Below are 19,327 nucleotides of genomic sequence, written 5' to 3' on the forward strand. Positions count from 1 at the left end.
TTTCCGTTTTATACATTCCCTTGAGACCTGAAGATTTTGTATCCCTGAATTGTGCATTATTCATCTTCACTCAGGGCAATAGCTAATTAGTTGTCCCCAAACGTATAGGTATGTCTTTCAATCCATGGGATCCAATCCGCTACCGGAGTTTGCCCCGCTGCACTCATACTTATGTAACAAGTAATCTAACCCTTTCTGAAGTAAAATTAATGCTTGTAAAATTTGTTCAACACAATCAGATAAAAGATCATCTGTTTTAGGCATCGTTAAATAGCGCTTACGGACATCTCATGACTCGATGTCTGTTACAATCACTAAACATTTTATCAAAATCCCGCATTGAACAAAGTCTTCCTTGTGCTAACTCTTAATCTTAGGTAATGAAGAAGAGAATGATGATAAAGGGGATAAAATAAGACAATTACTGTTGTAGTATTTGCAAACATGTGAAAAAAGGTTTTCTGCTGCATTTTTATTTCACAACAGAGCTATGACATCCCACCAAAGGAACCATGCAATAAGACAAAACAAACCAACTGGAGCCAGCTGCAGACGCAACTGTAGTTGAAAAATGAATCACCACACTTCAGGGCGGAGCTCGCCCGTTGCTGGGGGCATCCATTTTCCAGAGTTGTAGACACTCTCACCAACTTTCCAATTAGGCACATCCTTCATGACTTCAGCCTCATAGTCGAGATACTTTTTCCACTCTTTGACATATCTGAAGAAACAGAACAGACAGATAAGCGGATCCATTTACTTGGAATTCATGGAGATGAAGATTACGGGCATGATATGACTGGAAGGGGACAACCAATAATATAATCAGATTACCTTTCATCTTCTTCAGCTTGAAGCACCGGCAGTATTGCTCTGCGAGCAGCATACTTTTCTTCCTTGAGCGCCCTACATAGAGCCAAATTTTAAGCTTGTAATATACCATATATCAAGGAAATCCTCGACAAGAACAAATAGTTGGCTTTGCTTACCCAAATAATCAATTACTTGTTACTATGACAGGAAAATAGAGTAGGCTAGTGCCCCAACAAAACCAAGCATTCTCCTAAAGGTGTAAAATGAAATTTAAGTAAATCAATATTTCCATCTTCCACCCTAACCCCATCCCCGACCAAAAATTAAAGTCACGAGCATGAAATTTAAGAAAATATGTCCGAATAAAGATAATCAATGCTGTCCAAATAGTCACGAAGATAACCATATTTTAAATTATCATATGAAAAGTCAACATATACGAATCTCCTGGATCCCCCAAGTCCACGAAATGATTTTAATAGCCAGAAGACTTAGAAACTCATCCAAACATTTTCATCCCAAAGAACAAAGATCACCGTCTTATGATTATCAAAAATCTAAGAGGGCACATATCCAATGGAAGCATCCAATTTTGACAGACATAATTTAATTTATAATAGCTTTTCACATCTTGTGGAGAAAGCCTCATGCAATGTATTCAAAATAGACACACATGACAACCTAGTGGAGTAACCTAGCCAAATGTTTGACTTGAAGAAAACCTTCCAATAAGCAAGGACTATAAATGCTGAGGAAGCTGCAGGGAAAAGTGGATGGAAGAACTCACCAAGAATACCTGCCAATTGGCTCCAAGGATCAAAACTGACAATGCAAATTAAATGGTAACATGTAACAAGTAAGAAACAACATGAAAAGGCACGAGAATTTCCACCTTCTGGATTTGTTACGGCATCGACCACAAACATCCTTATTCACATATGAAAAAACATAGACTGAAAAGCCTAGTCTATATAGCACAAACAAAAAAAAACTTGAAACTAACCATTCGTGGTAGATTTACTTCTTGAGTAAATAAAGAAGTGAAAAGTAGAGGCTTTTAACTCTGCATTGACTTCCTTCTCATTCTTAGCACTAAACAAGTGGAGTGAAAACCATCATCTTCCATTCTTTTATTTTTTGGTTTTATTTGAACACACAGAAAAACACACACAAAATGAAACTAAGGAGAAACCTCTACTCTGATTCTTCGTCTTAGTTGAACACTTATCCTGCAGACAATTTCAACATGCCTCCAAGTTTATTTCTTTTCGGGTCTTATGATACACTAGATCAATCCATATTCTGATTATGCAAGCTAAGTTAGCACACCCATCAGCACTGCACCAATAAGCATAGATTGGGGATAGGATGGTTACTAGAGTTGGGATGGCTGGTTATGGCTCCAATCTGGTGACTGGTGGGTGCAAGGAGATGTGGGAGGAGGAGGGGCAGCAGATCACAAACACCTGTGCAAACAAGGCAAGGGAGAGGATTAAGGGGCAGATGGAGTGGGGATGATTATACGGAAAAAGGGAGCAGAGGGTCTAAGAACGCCGTTACTGATAAGTTATTAACTTAATACTCTCCAGCTGTTACTCGCACCCACACCTCTATTTGTTAATAGTGTGGATACCATCCAGAGTGGCATCCAGATAAAATAGGCAATGCTAAGTAAAATCATTCCAAATATGGAATTCAAGCTATCCGATACCATTCTTAGTTGTTAACATTGTCTTACAGTCCGCAAAATGAGCCCCTTAGCAAATTATGAATGTATTGGCGTCTATTTTCGCTAGTATCAAACGGACTACCCTAGTAGTCGAGCATAGAACCAAAACTCTCGGACCATGTGCTTACCACACGGCTACACCTGAATTCTTCCCCTTTACCCCTTCATCCAAAATGCTCTTTTTACTTGATTCTCAGATCAACCCAAATTAACCGTAATCTATACACCATCCTGCATATCATCTAACTATTCACATTTCCTCAACAATGAAGAATTAACAGTTTGCATATTATGCATACAAAAATTGATAAATAGGAATTAAAACCCCAGAAATTGTAATCTAAACATCGGAAATTACAGTAATTTATCAAACAAAAAACACGAATCCTGTAACAATTGCAAAAAAATTCAATGAAACGAAAAGGAAAAAGGTCGTACCCAGTGCACAAGGCTCCCGCTTTACGCAAGGTCTAGGAGAGGTGAATGTCGGCTAGCCTTACCCCCATTTATGGAGAGGCTGCTCCCAAGAATGAAACGAAAAGGAAAAGTAAAAAAAATTAAAACAAAACCCATACAATCAAATTTAAAAATAAATGTGAAAAAGAAAAAAAGCTCAGACCTGCGGATCTTGTTGCCCTTTCCGACTTGGTACATGCCCCAAGAGAAGGTGCCGAAGGCGGCGAGGAATATGGCCACTGAGCTGGGACCCTTGTTGGGGATCCGGCGAGCGTACCGGACCGGAGCGAATCCACCCGGCGGCGGACCGTCCTGGAGAACCGGCATGTCCTTCACGCTCGCCATACCCGGCTTATTTCTTATCACTGCCTCTGTCATTTTCGGAGCTGCTTTTGCGTTTCACTGATTCAGAATCTCAGCCGAGTCTTGTTGGTTGTGCTGTTTCGGGAAGATTGAAGGGGAAACAAAGTGAGGGGGGTAATCTGCGGTGATGGTGCTGCCTTGAATCGATGCAAGAGAAACTTCAATAGCTATGGATTTTCACATTTAGCCCTAATATGTGAAGTTTTAATTTGGTATCGGTATTGGATTTTCTGTTCACGAGATTCGAACATAACATCTCTCATTTTCAGGCAAAATTTTATATTTTTTTTTTTTTCAAACAATAGGTTTTGTTAGATTAAATGTTAGATTAGTAATCGATAAGATTTGAACTCATACCGTTATGCAAGACCTCAACATATTTCTACTACTGTATTTTGTATATGTGTGGTCATCCATTCGATTAAAGACTAGTTTGGTATAGCAATGTTTTTGTTTAGACCCAATATTAAATCATCGGTACATGCAATCGAAGTAAGATAATTTTTTTAATTATTATTGAGGGGTAATATTGTGATTTTAAATCATAATTATTTCTTACTAGTGTATTGAATTATCTTGGTATTTTCTTATACAAGATAAATGAGATGCAACCTATATTTCCAATTTACAAGGAAGTAATACAATTCAAATTGATCTGGGATTCTTACAGGCATTGTGTGAAACGTGTAAGGCAATTGCCTGGCAAACAGGTTATGTCTGTCGTGTACATGTCGTTTTCGTATAACATCTGTTATCTTAACGAGTCATATCGTGTCACATCCGTTATCTTAACGGGTCCTTAACAGGTCGCGTCACTTTACCCAATAAGTAAAGTGACCCAACCCGTTATGACCTGTTAAGAAAAATATTTTTTTTTCTTAAATTTTCACATACCACACATTGCTACATAAATATTACTTCAAAACATTAAAACACATTTGTCGTTTAAGTACTACATCTACATTCGAAAATAAGAGACTAATAAACAAACATTCATACACTATTAGTCTATTACAAAATATTAAATGTGCAAGGATATACAAAATGAAAGAGTTTTTGTTTTCAAGGTTGTGAACCCTTTCTCAAAAGTTTAAACATTGCCAATGGAACTCAAAGCTTGCATGTTATTCCTTTCACAAAATCCTCAATTTTCATCAATCATCATGACATAACATTTTGTGGTATCCACTAGTGTAAATATTTTAAATTGAAGATCGAATTCATTCATTGTATTCATATAGGATCAAGTAGTGTAGCTGTAAAAAATCATCAAAATCGGAGTTAAAGAAATCGTTAAATCGTGATTTTTCGTTGATAATCGTCAAAAAGTTTTGTCCCGTTACTTGATCTCTGAATGTTTTTTTTTTTTGCGATTTTTGGCGTATGCGATCTTGAAGAATATATAAACAAGTTTGACATTTGGATAGTTGAAATTAGTTTCGTACAATGCGTATCTCATCAACACGATATATTCACTAACACTTGGAGTTTATTTATACTTTCATGAAGTATAACATAAGATTTTGTGGTATTCACTAGTGTAAATATTTTAAATTAAAAATCGAATTCATTCATTGTATTCATAGAGGGTCAAAGAGTGTAGCTATAAAAAATCATCAAAATCAAAGTTAAAAGAACCATTAAATCGTGATTTTTCGTTGATAACCGTCGAAAAGTTTTGTCTCGTTACTTGATCTCTGAATGTTTGTTTTTTGCAATTTTTGGCATATACGATCTTGAAGTATAATCAAACATGTTTGACGGTTGAATCGTTGAAACTAGTTTCGTAGAATGTGTATCCCATCAAAACAATAGATTCACTAACACTTAAGAGTTTATTCATACTTTCATTAAGTATAACATAAGATTTTGTGATATCCACTAGTGTAAATATTTTAAATTGAAGATCGAGTTCACTGATTGTATTCATATAGGGTCAAGGAGTGTAGCTATAAAAAAATCATCAAAATTGGAGTTAAAATAACCGTTAAATAGTGATTTTTCGTTGATAACCGTCGAAAAGTTTTGTCCCCTTACTTGATCTCTGAATGTTTGTTTTTCGCGATTTTTAGCGCATATGATCTCGAAGCATATACAAACAAGTTTGACGGTTAGATCATTAAAATTAGTGTCGTAGAATGCGTATCCCATCAAAACGATAGATTCACTAACATTTAAGAGTTTATTCATACTTTCATTAAGTATAACATAAGATTTGTGGTATCCACTAGTGTAAATATGTTAAATTGAATATCGAGTTCATTCATTGTATTCATATAGGGTCAAGGAGTGTAGCTGTAAAAAATTATCAAAATCGGAGTTAAAATAACTGTTAAATAGTGATTTTTCATTGATAACTGTCGAAAATTTTTGTCTCGTTACTTGATCTCTTAATGTTTGTTTTTTACAATTTTTGGCGTATGCAATCTCGAAGTATATACAAACATGTTTGACGGTTGGATCGTTGAAACTAGTTTCGTAGAATGCGTATCCCATCAAAACAATAGATTCACTAACACTTAAAAGTTTATTCATACTTTCATTAAGTATAACATAAGATTTTGTGGTATAATGTAAATATTTTAAATTGAAGATCAAGTTCATTCATTGTATTCCTATAGGGTCAAGGAGTGTAGTTGTAAAAAATCATCAAAATCGAAGTTAAAATAACCGTTAAATTGAGATTTTTCGTTGATAACCGTCGAAACGTTTTGTCCCTTTACTTGATCTTTGAATGTTTGTTTTTTGCGATTATTGGTGTATACGATCTTGAAGAATATACAAACAAGTTTGACGGTTAGATCGTTAAAATTAGTTTCGTAGAATGCGTATCCCATCAAAACGATAGATTCACTAACACTTACAAGTTTATTCATACTTTCATTAAGTATAACATAAGATTTTGTAATATCTACTAGTGTAAATATTTAAAATTGAAGATTGAATTCATTAATTGTATTCATATAGGGTCAAAGAGTGTAGCTGTAAAAATTATCAAAATCAGAGTTAAAATAACCGTTAAATTGTGATTTTCGTTCATAACCGTTGAAAAGTTTTGTCTCGTTACTTGATCTCTGATTGTTTGTTTTTTGCAACTTTTGGCGTATACGATCTTAAAGCATATACAAACAAGTTTGATGGTTGGATAGTTGAAATTAGTTTCGTAGAATGTGTATCCCATCAAAACGGTAGATTTACTAACACTTCGAGTTTATTTATACTTTCATTAAGTATAACATAAGATTTTGTGGTATCCACTGGTGTAAATATTTTAAATTGAAGATTGAATTCATTCATTGTATTCATATAGCGTCAAGGAGTGTAAGTATAAAAAATCATCAAAATTAGAGTTAAAATAACTGTTAAATCGTGATTTTTCGTTGATAACCATCGAAAAGTTTTGTCCCGTTACTTGATCTCTAAATGTTTTTTTTTTGCAATTTTTGGCATATGCGATCTTGAAGTATATACAAACATGTTTGATGGTTGGATCGTTGAAACTAGTTTTGTAGAATGCGTATCCTATCAAAACAATAGATTCACTACAACGTAAGAGTTTATTCATATTTTCATTAAGTATAACATAAGATTTTGTGGTATCCACTAGTGCAAATATTTTAAATTGAAGATCGAGTTCATTCATTGTATACATATAGGGTCAATGAGTGTAGCTGTAAAAAATCATCAAAATCGGAGTTAAAATAACCGTTAAATCGTGATTTTTCGTTGATAACCGTCGAAAAGTTTTGTCCTGTTACTTGATCTATGAATGTTTGTTTTTTGCGATTTTTTGCTAATATGATCTCAAAGCGTGTACAAACAATTTTGATGGTTGGATCGTTAAAATTAGTTTAGTAGAATTTGTATCCCATCAAGTTCAATGGTATATATATATTTATTAAGTAGATTTAAATTTATTTATTTTTTAAATATAACACTTAAGAAATTGAATGGTATGTAAATTTAAGCTGATCCAATGGTCACCAATTTTTAATATTTAATTTAATATATAATTATATATATAATTATTATAGTTTTTAGGGGTATAAAATTGTTAAATTAATATATATAATTTTTATAGTATTTTTTAGGGTTATAAAATTATAAAATTAATATTTTGTTTATCGTGTATCGTGTTACCCACGTGTATATCCGAACCAACCCGTTATCTTAACAGGTGCTTATCGGGTTACCCGATAATGACCTGATTCGTTATCGTATCGACCTGAACACTTGTTAATTTTGTGTCGTGTCGTGTCAGGTTATCGGATCGTGTCAGGAATTGCCAGGCCTACTTCGATCTGAAGGATGACAATGATTCGAAGATATCTTTCGATATGAAGGACAATAACGATTTGAACTAAAGGATAACAACGATTCGAAGCCTTCGGTATGAAGGACGGCAACGATTCGAAGCCTTCGATCCGAAGGATAGCAACGATTTGAAGCCTTCAACTGAAAGTCGCCAGGCTTCTATCAGAAGGATGACAACAATTCGAAGCCTACGGCTGAAAGTCGCCAGGCTTCGATCAAAAGGATGGCAACAATTCGAACCCAACGGTCATGAAGGTTAGATGCGACATGAAGAAGAGCGATGGAGAAAGCTTGGGGAGAAAGAGGAGACAAGATCTTAAGGGTTCAAATTCAAAGCTTGGCCAATTGAAGGAGAAATTTTTAATTGTGATGGGAACATAAGTGGTACACCACGTGTTTTAATAGAAATTGTGGAAAATTTCATTTTTAAGTTATTAACTTTTTAGCACATATATCTCACAATTTGTATAATGATATGTGATGTATCATCTCATGTACTGGTCATACTGAAAAATCTCTCCAATTGAAGGAAGACTAGGTTGTCGGTTGTCCTAGAGGTACCCTGCAGGGGAAAAACGAGAGAATAGGAAAGAGAGAGAATGTTAGGGACAAAGATTGTCATTTTGTAAAAATGACGAGGTTGTTATTGGAGTTTTGAAAGTTTCACTAAACCTTCACTATTGCTTCATATATTTAACATACTACTTAGTACTACGGTCTAGTGGTATTCTTCTTAACTTGGAAGTGAGAGATCTTAGGTTCGAATCTCGTGAATGACTAATTCGATACCAAATTAGGCTGCTCATTGTGTCATGAACTCCCATTCCCTTAGTGTAAAAATATCAATGTACTTAAAAATAAAAAATAAAAAATAAAAAAAAACCTTTAACATAAAAAATTATAAAATAAAGGCTTTTTAGCCAAAATGGTCCCTAAGATTTGCATAACACATCACTTTGGTCCCTAAGATAGTTCACCATCCATTATTTTGGTCATTCCGCTAAAAACTCCGTTAAGTGTCTCAGAGCTCTTGGTCTGAAGTTTGGGCCATTTTCAAAACTTTATAACTCAATCGTTTCTTAACCAAATTCGACCCATAATATATCAAAATAAAGATAGGAAAGTGTAGAAAAAGATTATACCTATTTGGAAGCCCAATAGTTGTCGTAGATGGTCGGAAAATAGCCTGAAAAGTGACTGGTCCACAGAAAAACTGAAAAATTCACCGGAAACTTGGTAAAATTTAAACATTCATAACTTATTCAATACTTAACAAAATCGAGTGATTCAAAACAAAAATCATACTTCTCAACGAGACAAAGAGAATGGTACCTTCAGTCACATTTTAGATTATTTTTTCGACCGTCTCCTGCAACGATTGGGCTTCTAAATGGATATAATCTTGTTCTACAATTTCCTATCTTCATTTTGATATATTATGGGTTGAATTTGGTTAAAAACGATTGAGTTACGAAGTTTTGAAAATTGCCCAAACTTCCGGCCAAGAGCTCCAGGACACTTAACGGAGTTTTTAATGGAATGACCAAAATAATGGATGGTGTACAATCTCAAGGACCATTTCTATTGATTTTCAATCTCAGGGACCAAAGTGATGTGTTATGCAAATCTCATGAACTATTTTGGATAAAAAGCCTAAAATAAATTGCTTTTGAAAAGCACAACAGTCCTAAATAAGTACTAAAGTTTGCTAATTCAAATCGCAATGGTGGGTTTTGTTGACTAAAAAAAAAAACAAAAGTAAAAAATGTTAAAAATAAACTAAACTGCAATTAATTGGTATCAATTATGGTTTTGAATTTTTGTAAAGTGACTTAAATCGAAAGGACTGGCCACTCCAAATTTTAATGATTTCATTTTTCAAGTATTGTCTTTTTATTGGTTAAGACATTAGATTTGAAGGTTGATAGAAGCTTGAAGAGCTTTGACATGTAACTATCTTTATTAAGTTTTGAAGGTTGATGGTGTGTTGTTTTTTGGATAGTTTCATGTATGAGTGCGTTTTTGTTCACCTCCTAATCCAAGATAACTGTTACCTTCCCTCCAAAATTGTACCACGTGTCCATTTAACTAACTATCATTACCTTATAAATTTAATTATGTTATAGATATTCTAGATTATGATTGTGTAAATCCTAGATAGATTTGATTACTAGTTATTCTTTCCATATAACAATATGTTTACTTGGAGGACAAGTTATAAATAAAGGCACTGTGTGGGGGGAATAACAACACACAAGAAATCCCTACAATTCTCCATTCTCTCTCTTTGGCTGCGCCCCTCTATTCCCTTTCAGTTAAATAGGCAACAACACGTTATCATCATGCTCCTCCACTGCACTTAGGAATCTGACGAGGAATTTTCTGCTACAAATCAGTTCATCAATATCATCACGCAATCAAGTTTTTCCAAAACAACGATCTTAATCTTGATTATTTTTTCAGCCATGATTGCAAGAACCTTCACCATAATGCATGACCTAACTTTACATTTTACAAAGTTTAGATTCTACATAAATTGTTTTTGCATTATATCCATAATTATGCAATTATTGTAAATTGATATTATGAAATAATTGAAAAAAAAAAAATTAGGGTTCTCGAAAACACCATCGCAAGCAATGGCTTTGAGCCGAGTCGTCGAGTAAGCATAGAGCCCTATAACCCAAGCCACGGAGCCAGTAGCTCCAGGCCTACAACCCAGAAAATCCCAATGACATATTTGGCATCACCACTGATAAACCATCGTGGGCTTGGAGAAATCACCTTTCTCCGTTCATATATGTGGTCACCATCAAACCACATATATGAAAGGCATAAAGTGAAGCTTTCATTGTCTATCATGAAATTGATGTAAATGATACTGATTAGTTGCTTGTTTATGCTCCAGCTCCTCATAGTACTTCACTCAATGTCTCTAACATTGAGACATTAACTGGTTCAAATTTTAAGAAATGGAAGAAAGATGTAGAGATAGTTTTGGGACTGATGGATCTTGATTCAAGCACTAAGAGAGGATCAGCTTGCAGCTCCCATTGATTCAAGCAGTGCAGATCAAAGAATCAAATTTGATAAATAGGAGAGGGCTAATAGGATGTCTCTGATGATAATGAAGAAGGCTATGACTCAGTATGTGAAGGGAGGCATTCCAAAGCATGCCAATGCAAAGGAGTTTCTTGCTGCCAATGCAAAAGAGTTCGTTGTAATTTTCTCATACAAATTTGTACCAAGTGGAGTATCTTGCAAATAAAATTTAACTTTGTACAGTAGACTAGTCAAATGAGCTAGTCAACTAGTTACAAGTTAGTCAGTGATATAAAGAGTAATTGCAATAAAAAAATCCTGACTAACCAATACGTCCAACTAATTAGAGTCTGCCTAGATTAGTTTCACAACAATAATTCCTAAACTTGAACACCTTTACATATCAGTTCATTATGCAAACAACAATGGCAAAGCAATTATGAAACAAAGTATGCTAGATTGACTAGTCAAGCTCACCAGTCAACTAAATACAGATTCGTCAATTAATCAAATGCAAATATACAAATCAAACTTAGTTCACTACAAGTTATCCTAGTTAACAACAATATAGTTCATTTCTCATAATATGCAGTGTAAACTTGGTAGCTAACACATATCATAGAACAACTTATACTGATGTATGAAACATATTCAAGTAAGTAAGATATGTGGACAAGTTTAAGAGACAAGGAGCACAAAAAGTTTTTGGCCGGAAAAACCCACCTTTGGGTTAAAAATCCGGGGACTCTCCACTGAGTCCAATCCACTAGTGTAAACAAGCTTCATACAAAGACCACACAAGCTCAATTCCTATATATCTATCTACTAAGCAGCTTTACCTTTATGCAACCTTGCCTTACACAAAATGAACTCCTTCGGTCTTCATGAAGTCATAGCTCCTCTTGAGCTCTTCACCTTGTGGCATCGATATCAACACAACCAAATGATATGACAATGATGGTTATGAAAAATCTAGATTCAATAACCAGGCAGTTTCTCTAGACAAATACTTGAAGGATAAAACTGATGAGAATCCAAAACGGGTCAGTTTAAAGATTTGAAACTTGAAGAAATTGACCACAAAATTAAAACAAAACCATTAAGACAATGATACCCTAATATGCAGTGATTGGGTGTTTGATGCATAAACATAGTTTTGTGGCTAGGGTTTCAATGAAGAACACAAGAGGTAGCTCAAAGCTAAAATTGTAATACCCTGAAAATTTAAATATATAAATTTTATATTCATAATTGTTAATATGTGAAGAAATCGAAATTAAATCGATGTACGGTCCCAAAGATAGAATTGGGAAAATCATAAAGTTTTGTTCCGGGAATTATTATAATGTACATATTCGTGGTATTGAGAGTTTATATTATTTTTCAGGAATTTATATTAATTTATTTGAGTTTTAAATTAAACTGCTTACGAGGTTTAAAGTTTGGAAATTAACTATTTAAAATCCGTAGACCTTTTTAGGTCACCAATTATATTTTTGAATAGGGCTTGAACTCACAAACGCGTAGGTACAAACCATTAGTGAAACGAAGTTATAACGAAGAAGTTATTTATGTTTAAAGTCAGGGATAAATTAGTAATTTTAACCATCTTTGGAAGGCTCCAGAAAATCTGGAGCCATGTGACATGCCACGTGTGTGGCTGGGATTAAAGGGAAAAAATGAGATGGATGACTGTGATGAAAAGAAAGGGTTAGAAAGGAGAGAAAGGAGGGAAAAGGAGGGGGGAGCGAATGAATGAGGGGGAGAGGAAAGGAGAGAAATAAGGAAAGGGAGAAGGAGGGGAGAACCAGACCCTCCCTTTTACCTAAGACCCGACTCGGCTCCCTTAACTAATTCTGGTAGTTTTTAGATGATTTTTCCTGCTAATCATGACCTCTACCCATGGTGAAAACACTCCCCATCGTTCCCTCATCCCATTGGACCCCAAAATCATAGGAATTTGACATTGAAAACGGAGAAACCGCACCAGTGGGTGTTCTTCCCGTTGAATCTACAATTTTTGAAACAAGTTCCCTCAATTACCACCACCAACCTACTCCTTTAGAACCCAGGAACAAAGCCCAAACAAGTTTAGGGGTGTCGGAGCTGCTATGGAGTCGAATCGTGGGCACCCAAATTATAAGGTTTCCGGCGGGTTCGAGGTAAATTGGAGCCTTTCCCGGCCAAATTGGTCTTGGCCACAGGTATAAAGTTTGCTCTACTCTTTGAGATCTTTATTTTTGTAATTTTTGAGAATTTTTAGAAATAGTTATATTTTTCAGCAAGTCAGGGCAGCCGACCGCCACTTACGGTGGCGCGTGGCCAGTGGCCCGATGTTGCCATTTTATGAAAATTCTAATATCATAAATATGAATTTGATATCCAATTCATGTGTTTTGATTATTTGACCCAATGTTGGTTATTTTGGTTATTTGGTTGTGATATGTGAAATTGAATGAAATTGAAGTGTGAACTATGATTGGCTTGATCCCCTCGATGGGTATGTAGGCAGTCTAACGAGACGTTAAATGCAGCCATAAAATATGTGAGGTTAAATAAATCCAAGATTAAAGGTTACTAAAATGGAAATTGGTCTATAAGGGGAAATGACGTTAAAATATGAAGATAATGTCATACATTTGGTATGGAATTATAATTATGGAGCGTTAGTGAAACTTAAGTAGAGATTGTAATTATGGATAGTTAACTAAACTACATTAAATATTTTGGGCATACTGACAAATTTAATTCCTAAAAATAAATATTTCGGGGTCGGGGTCGGGGTGTTACAAATGATATCAGAGCGAATGATCCTACTCTACGAGATGCACTATTCTTGAGTTTTGTTGGTCTGAATTATGACATGCATTGTGGTTGCATTAATTCACATTTTTAGGAATAAAGTGGCATTCGTGTTTTATATGTGAAATACATATATAAATTGTATTATGATTGTGGTGCAATTTCCTTGGTAAATATGAAAGTTTCGTTAATGGGAATTGTGATTTGCATTTATATTGCATTATTTCATAAGTTCTATGAGTATGACGGAAATTATGTGGAATACATATATTGTGAGTTATGATGCTTTGAATTGAATTGAATGGGAGTAGGAAAATTTTAAATATCGTATTCATGGTATATCTTTGAGGGTGAGCATTTGATTAAAGTTTTGGATTAATCTTGAATTGAATCGATATTATGTTATGCACTATGAAAATGTTGAATGTTAAGGTGATTGTGAGGTGGTGATAAGTAGATGGAGAATTTGTATTATAACTCACACTTGAGAAATTGAATTGGGCAAAAAGGCCCGTGGATATAAGGGTGGATGTGTGAATTGGGCAAAAGACCCGTGGATGTGTGAATTGGGCAAAAGACCTGTGGATATGTGAATTGGGCAAAAGACCCGTGGATATAAGGGTGGATATGTGAGATTGGGCAAGAAAGGCCCGTGAATGTGAAATGGGGCGAAAAGCCCATGGATGTGAAATTGGGTGAAAATGGCCCGTGGATGTGAATTCGACGGAAAGGGCCCGTGGATGTGGAATTGAAAAAAAGAAGAAGAAGAAGAAGAAAAGAAAACGAAAGTGTGATGTGTATTGGCCATGTATATTACAATCTTTTCCAACCTACTAGTCACTGTTGGAGATAGAAGAAAATGGTGGTGGAATCATTGTGTTGACAATGATAAGTGTGGTTAGAAAATTAAAATGTTTGGCAAATGATAATTGTGGTTGGAAATTTGGTATTCATTAAAGTCATGACAATTTATCGAATGAAAATAAAAAGTATATGTTGTGGTTATGGATGAACATGAATGAAAATATGGAATGAGATCTTAAGTTAATTTAATATAAACGTTTTCCAGTGAGTTTTTGTGCTTGATGAGGAGAATTGACGAGAAAAGTTTATAATTATAAAATTGATTGGTTTGGTTTGCCTTAATGAATTATGGCTTGAAATTTGATATTTGATTGTGCCAATATCGTTTATGGCCATAATTTCTGGTATTCGTGTTGCCAAAAGTAATGGGAAGCGGATTACCAATAATTACGATGTAAATTTCCAAATAGCAGGAATGGAATTTCGTATGAAAATTCATTGAGTGAGAATGGAATCATAAATTGAGGTTATGATTTGGTTATTATAATTTAAAATGGTGGAAAGACCATGAAGTTTTCTTCATTTATTGTTGGTGGATCTAAGTAAAATTATGAAACGAATTTTTGAGTTTGTTTAATATGAACGAATTTTCAGTTGTGTGAGATGTGAAATTTTATGAATTATGGAAATAATTGATGGAGAAAGTGTATAATTATAAATGTGTTGTTTTGGTTGCCATGGGTCATTGTTGGAAATTGATATTGCGAACAAAACTGATGATAAGCATATATTCTCTTGGCTATGTGATTAGTAAGGATTAATTCCGTTGACCGTTAGGGTCGTAAAATGTAAATTTCTCTTATGTGGTTGACGAAATGTAAATAGTACTCTGGAAGTGCAGCTCTCTAATTTATTCGAGCTGTGGTTACATTTTGAAACAATTTAAAAGGGAACAAATTGACAAAAAGAAAAAAGATAAAGTTTTTTAATTTACTAAGGATAATTTAGTTAATTGTGGATATGCATGAAATCCTAGAATGAGAGTTTGAGTTCGTTTAGTATTGATGATTGACCAGTTGTATTTTACGTTCAATGAAAAGAATGGATGAGGAAAGCTTGTAATTACAAAAATTATTTCTTGGGTTGCCATATTCAAAAGTCGTCGTTGTTGGATTCGATATCACGAACTGAACAAATGAAGAACACATGTTCTTATGGTTATGCGATTAATAAGGTTTAGTTATGTAGGCCAATTCAGTTGTGATATATATAAATTATCTTCTTTGGTTAATAGAATGTGAATGGTGCACTAGAAGTGCGAGTCACTAAATTATGTATTTGTGGATGCACTTAAAATTAATTGGAAAGAAAAACGATAAAAAAAAAGATTTAAAAGGCTTTAAATTTACTATGTGTAACTTAGTTAATTGTGGACATAAAGAAAAATCATAAAGTGAGATTTTGATTTCGTTCCATGCTAACGGTACTGTGGATTTGGTTTTAAACTTATTTCCATTACCTAGTGAGTGTGATTGGAAATTTCCATGTTTTGGCTGGAATTCTTGATATGTGTTTTGTCAATTTGATTGGGTTGGTTTGAAATTTTGATAATTACTTAGCCACTGATGATTCTGCCTTGAAATTCTGATAATTAATTTACAAAAGATGGGTATAGCTAGAATTTATGATAACCGTGGTTATTATGCTAGTATGTATCTAGCCGATGGTTGATGTTTTGGTATCTATTTAGCCAACGAGAATTATGGTTTAGGGTTGATATTATTTTTGCCAAATGGTTTGGATATTTATTTTGCCAATGAATGTAGCTGAGAATTTGAGAGTGTGAGTGAGAATCACGGTTATTATTCATTGAATGCTTATTTTGGAGCCTAAATAAAGTCATAAGACTGAGATTATGATATCTTTCACTATTAAAGGAATGGTGGAAACAATTCTAATTCTTTGTCACTATTCAATGGTTGAAATCTCGGGGACGAGATTTATTTTAACGGGGGGTGATTGTAATACCCTGAAAATTTAAATATATGAATTTTATATTCATAATTGTGAATATGTGAAGAAAATCGAAATTAAATCGATGTACGGTCCCAAAGATAGAATTGGGAAAATCGTAAAGTTTTGTTCCATGAATTATTATAATGTACGTATTCGTGGTGTTGAGAGTTTATATTATTTTTTGGGAATTTATATTAATTTATTTGAGTTCAATTTTAAATTAAACTGCTTACAAGGTTTAAAGTTTGGAAATTAACTATTTAAAATCTGTAGACTTTTTTAGGTCACCATTTATATTTTTGAATAGGGCTTGAACTCACGAACGCGTAGGCGCAAACTATTCGTGAAACAGAGCTATAACGAAAGAAGTTATTAATGTTTAAAGTCAAGGATAAATTGGTAATTTTAACCTTCTTTAGAAGGCTCTAGAAAATCTGGAGCCATGTGACATGCCACATGTGTGGCTGGGATTAAAGGAAAAAAAAATGAGATGGACGGCTGTGATGAAAAGAAAGGGTTAGAAATGAGAGAAATGAGGGAAAAATGAGGGGGGAACGGACAAATGACAGGGAGAGGAAATAAGAGAAAGGAGGAAAGGGAGAAGGAGGGGAGAATATGACCCTCCCTTTTATCCAAGGTTCTAAAAAACACTAGGCGCTAGTCGGGCGGCAGGCTAGAGCTTAGCGCCTAGGCGGTTAGGCGGGGACTAGGTGGGTGCCTAGGCGGTCTAGGTGGATTTAAGTAAATTTCTTTTATATCTTGTAAATAAGTGCATATTGACACTTACAAAAAATTATACTTGTAAAAAATACATAAATAAGATAATAAAAGAATGATAAAATGCAAACAAAATATCTAGCAAGTCCAGAATTTAAAAACATAATAAGCATATATACCATATAACTTAAGACATTTTAAATGACTATATCTAATTTTTAAAGATTAAAAGTAAAAATCCAGTTAGGTGGTTCATAATAAAAAGAATTCTGAAAAGGTGCATATGCATCCTTTCCCATTTCATAAAGCACTACGTGTGTGGTGTGGTATGACCCCTTCCCTCCAACCCTAGTTCCCATGCCTCACATCAGCCAAGACCCATGCCTTACATCAACTAAGACAGTCAGAGACTCCCAAACCAAGGAGTCTATTTTGACGCCTTGAAAACCAGAATCTTTTATGTTTTTTTATTCTTTCCTTTTCCTTATCATCTTAGTCTTCTTTCCGTTCACTCTTCTTCTTCTTCTTCTTCTTCTTTTTTCCATTTTCCCTCTGTAAACTTTCCTTTTTTTCTTCGATTACTCCGCCCGATTCCCTATCTTCTCCACCTAATTAAGTTTCTCATTTCCTCTCCCTTCATTCTTCTTCGATTGCTCCACCTGATTCCCCATCTCTCTGCCTAATTTCCATCATGAGTCCAGTCAATTTCCTCAAGCATAGCGAAGAAATCCTCTCTGGCGAAGAAATATGGGCTTCCAGGTCATAATTCTCTTTTTTTTTTTTACTGCAATTGCACTGTTATTTAGATTCCTTTTACATATATCTCTCAAGTTTACTCTTCCCTCACGCTCCAGTCAATTTCCTTAAGCATAGCGAAGAAATCCTTTTCGGCGAAGAAATATGGGCTTCCAGGTCAAAGTTCTCATTTTTTTTCTTGCAATTACACTATTATTCTGATTCCTTCTAAATAAATATCACAAGTTTACTCTTCCCTCACGCTCTCTCGATTTCTCTTTCGTCACCATAGCATATCGGTGTAGTGAGATGGAAAATTTTAACAAAACCACCGCAGAGGCCGCTTAGCCCGACGCCTAGGCCGCCTAGGCACCGCCTAATACCCATTCTGATTTCCTGAATGTTTTTTAAATAATCGTAGTGGTGGCCAGGTGCCCAGCGCCTAGGTGGTCACCCAAACTGCGTTTTAGAACATTGCTTTTACCCAAGACCCGACTCGGCTGCCTTAACTAATTATGGTGGTTTTCTGATGATTTTTTGGACTAATCACAACCTTTACCCACAGTGAAAATACTCCCCATCGTTCCCTCATCCCATTGGACCCCAAAATCAAAGGAATTTGACATTGAAAACGAGGAAACTGTACCAGTGGGTGCGGGTGTTCTTCCCATTGAATCTACAATTTTTGAAACAAGTTCCCTCACTTACCACCACCAACCTACTCCTTTAGAACCCAGGAACAAAGCCCAAACAAGTTTGGGGGCGTCGGAGCTACTATGGAGTCGAATTGTGGACACCCAAATTCTAGGGTTTTCGGCAGGTTCGAGGCAAATTGGAGCCTTTCTCGGCCAAATTGGTCTTGGCCACAGATATAAAGTTTGCTCTACTCTTTAAGATATTTATTTCTGTAATTTTTGAGAATTTTTAGAAATAGTTAAATTTTCCAGCAAGTCGGCGCATGGCTAATGGGTCGACATTGTCATTTTATGCAAATTCTGATATCATAAATATGAATTTGATATCCAATTGATGTGTTTTGATTATTTCACCCAATGTTGGTTATTTTGGTTACTTAATTGTGACATGTGAAATTGAATGAAATTGAAGTGTGAACTACGATTGGCTTGATCCCTTCGATGGATGCGTAGGTAGTCTAATGAGACGTTAGATGCAGCCATAAAATATGTGAGGTTAAATAATCCGAGATTAAAGGATGCTAAAATGGAAATTGGTCCATAAAGGGAAATGGCGTTAAAATATGAAGATAATATCGTACATTTGGTATGGAATTATAATTATGGAGCGTTAGTGAAACTTAAGTAGAGATTGTAATTGTGGATAGTTAACTAAACTAAATTAAATATTTTGGGCCTACCAACAAATTTAATTCTTGAAAATAAATACTTCGGGGCCGGGGTGTTACAAAAATCAACTATTTTTTGAAAATATAAACCTCTTAGCCAAAACAAATGAGCATATAAAACGAATTTAAGCAAGCAATTTCAAAGATAGATTTAGAAATATTCGATGAAGAAC

General features: G+C 34.7%; 1 protein-coding gene and 1 long non-coding RNA gene across 2 annotated transcripts; one reads left to right on the top strand and one right to left on the bottom strand.

The window, feature by feature from the left end:
• Window positions 1-240: 240 nt before the first annotated feature.
• LOC126606978 (NADH dehydrogenase [ubiquinone] 1 alpha subcomplex subunit 13-A) lies at window positions 241-3,585 on the bottom strand. Its single transcript, XM_050274395.1, has 3 exons — window positions 3,162-3,585; window positions 835-906; window positions 241-721 (listed from the first exon to the last, which is right to left on the bottom strand). The coding sequence occupies exons 1-3, from the start codon at window positions 3,374-3,376 to the stop codon at window positions 577-579; spliced, it is 432 nt and encodes a 143-aa protein (XP_050130352.1). The 5' UTR covers window positions 3,377-3,585; the 3' UTR covers window positions 241-576.
• Window positions 3,586-17,576: 13,991 nt separating this feature from the next.
• Window positions 17,577-18,047, top strand: LOC126606982 (uncharacterized). The gene is made up of 2 exons (XR_007617446.1): window positions 17,577-17,815; window positions 17,930-18,047. It is a non-coding gene; the product is annotated as an uncharacterized LOC126606982 (long non-coding RNA).
• The last annotated feature ends 1,280 nt before the right edge of the window (window positions 18,048-19,327 follow it).

This window comes from Malus sylvestris, chromosome 16 (assembly GCF_916048215.2).
Source record: "Malus sylvestris chromosome 16, drMalSylv7.2, whole genome shotgun sequence".
NCBI classification, from domain to species: Eukaryota; Viridiplantae; Streptophyta; class Magnoliopsida; order Rosales; family Rosaceae; genus Malus; species Malus sylvestris.

Bases quoted from the DNA above. Each gene is read 5' to 3' on its own strand.
- LOC126606978 (XM_050274395.1), bottom strand. From the start codon at position 3,376: ATGACAGAGGCAGTGATAAGAAATAAGCCGGGTATGGCGAGCGTGAAG. The intron at 907-3,161 runs GTCTGAGCTTTT...GGCTCTATGTAG, and splicing joins AAGGGCAACAAGATCCGCAG to GGCGCTCAAGGAAGAAAAGT. The intron at 722-834 runs GTAATCTGATTA...CTGTTTCTTCAG, and splicing joins CAAGCTGAAGAAGATGAAAG to ATATGTCAAAGAGTGGAAAA.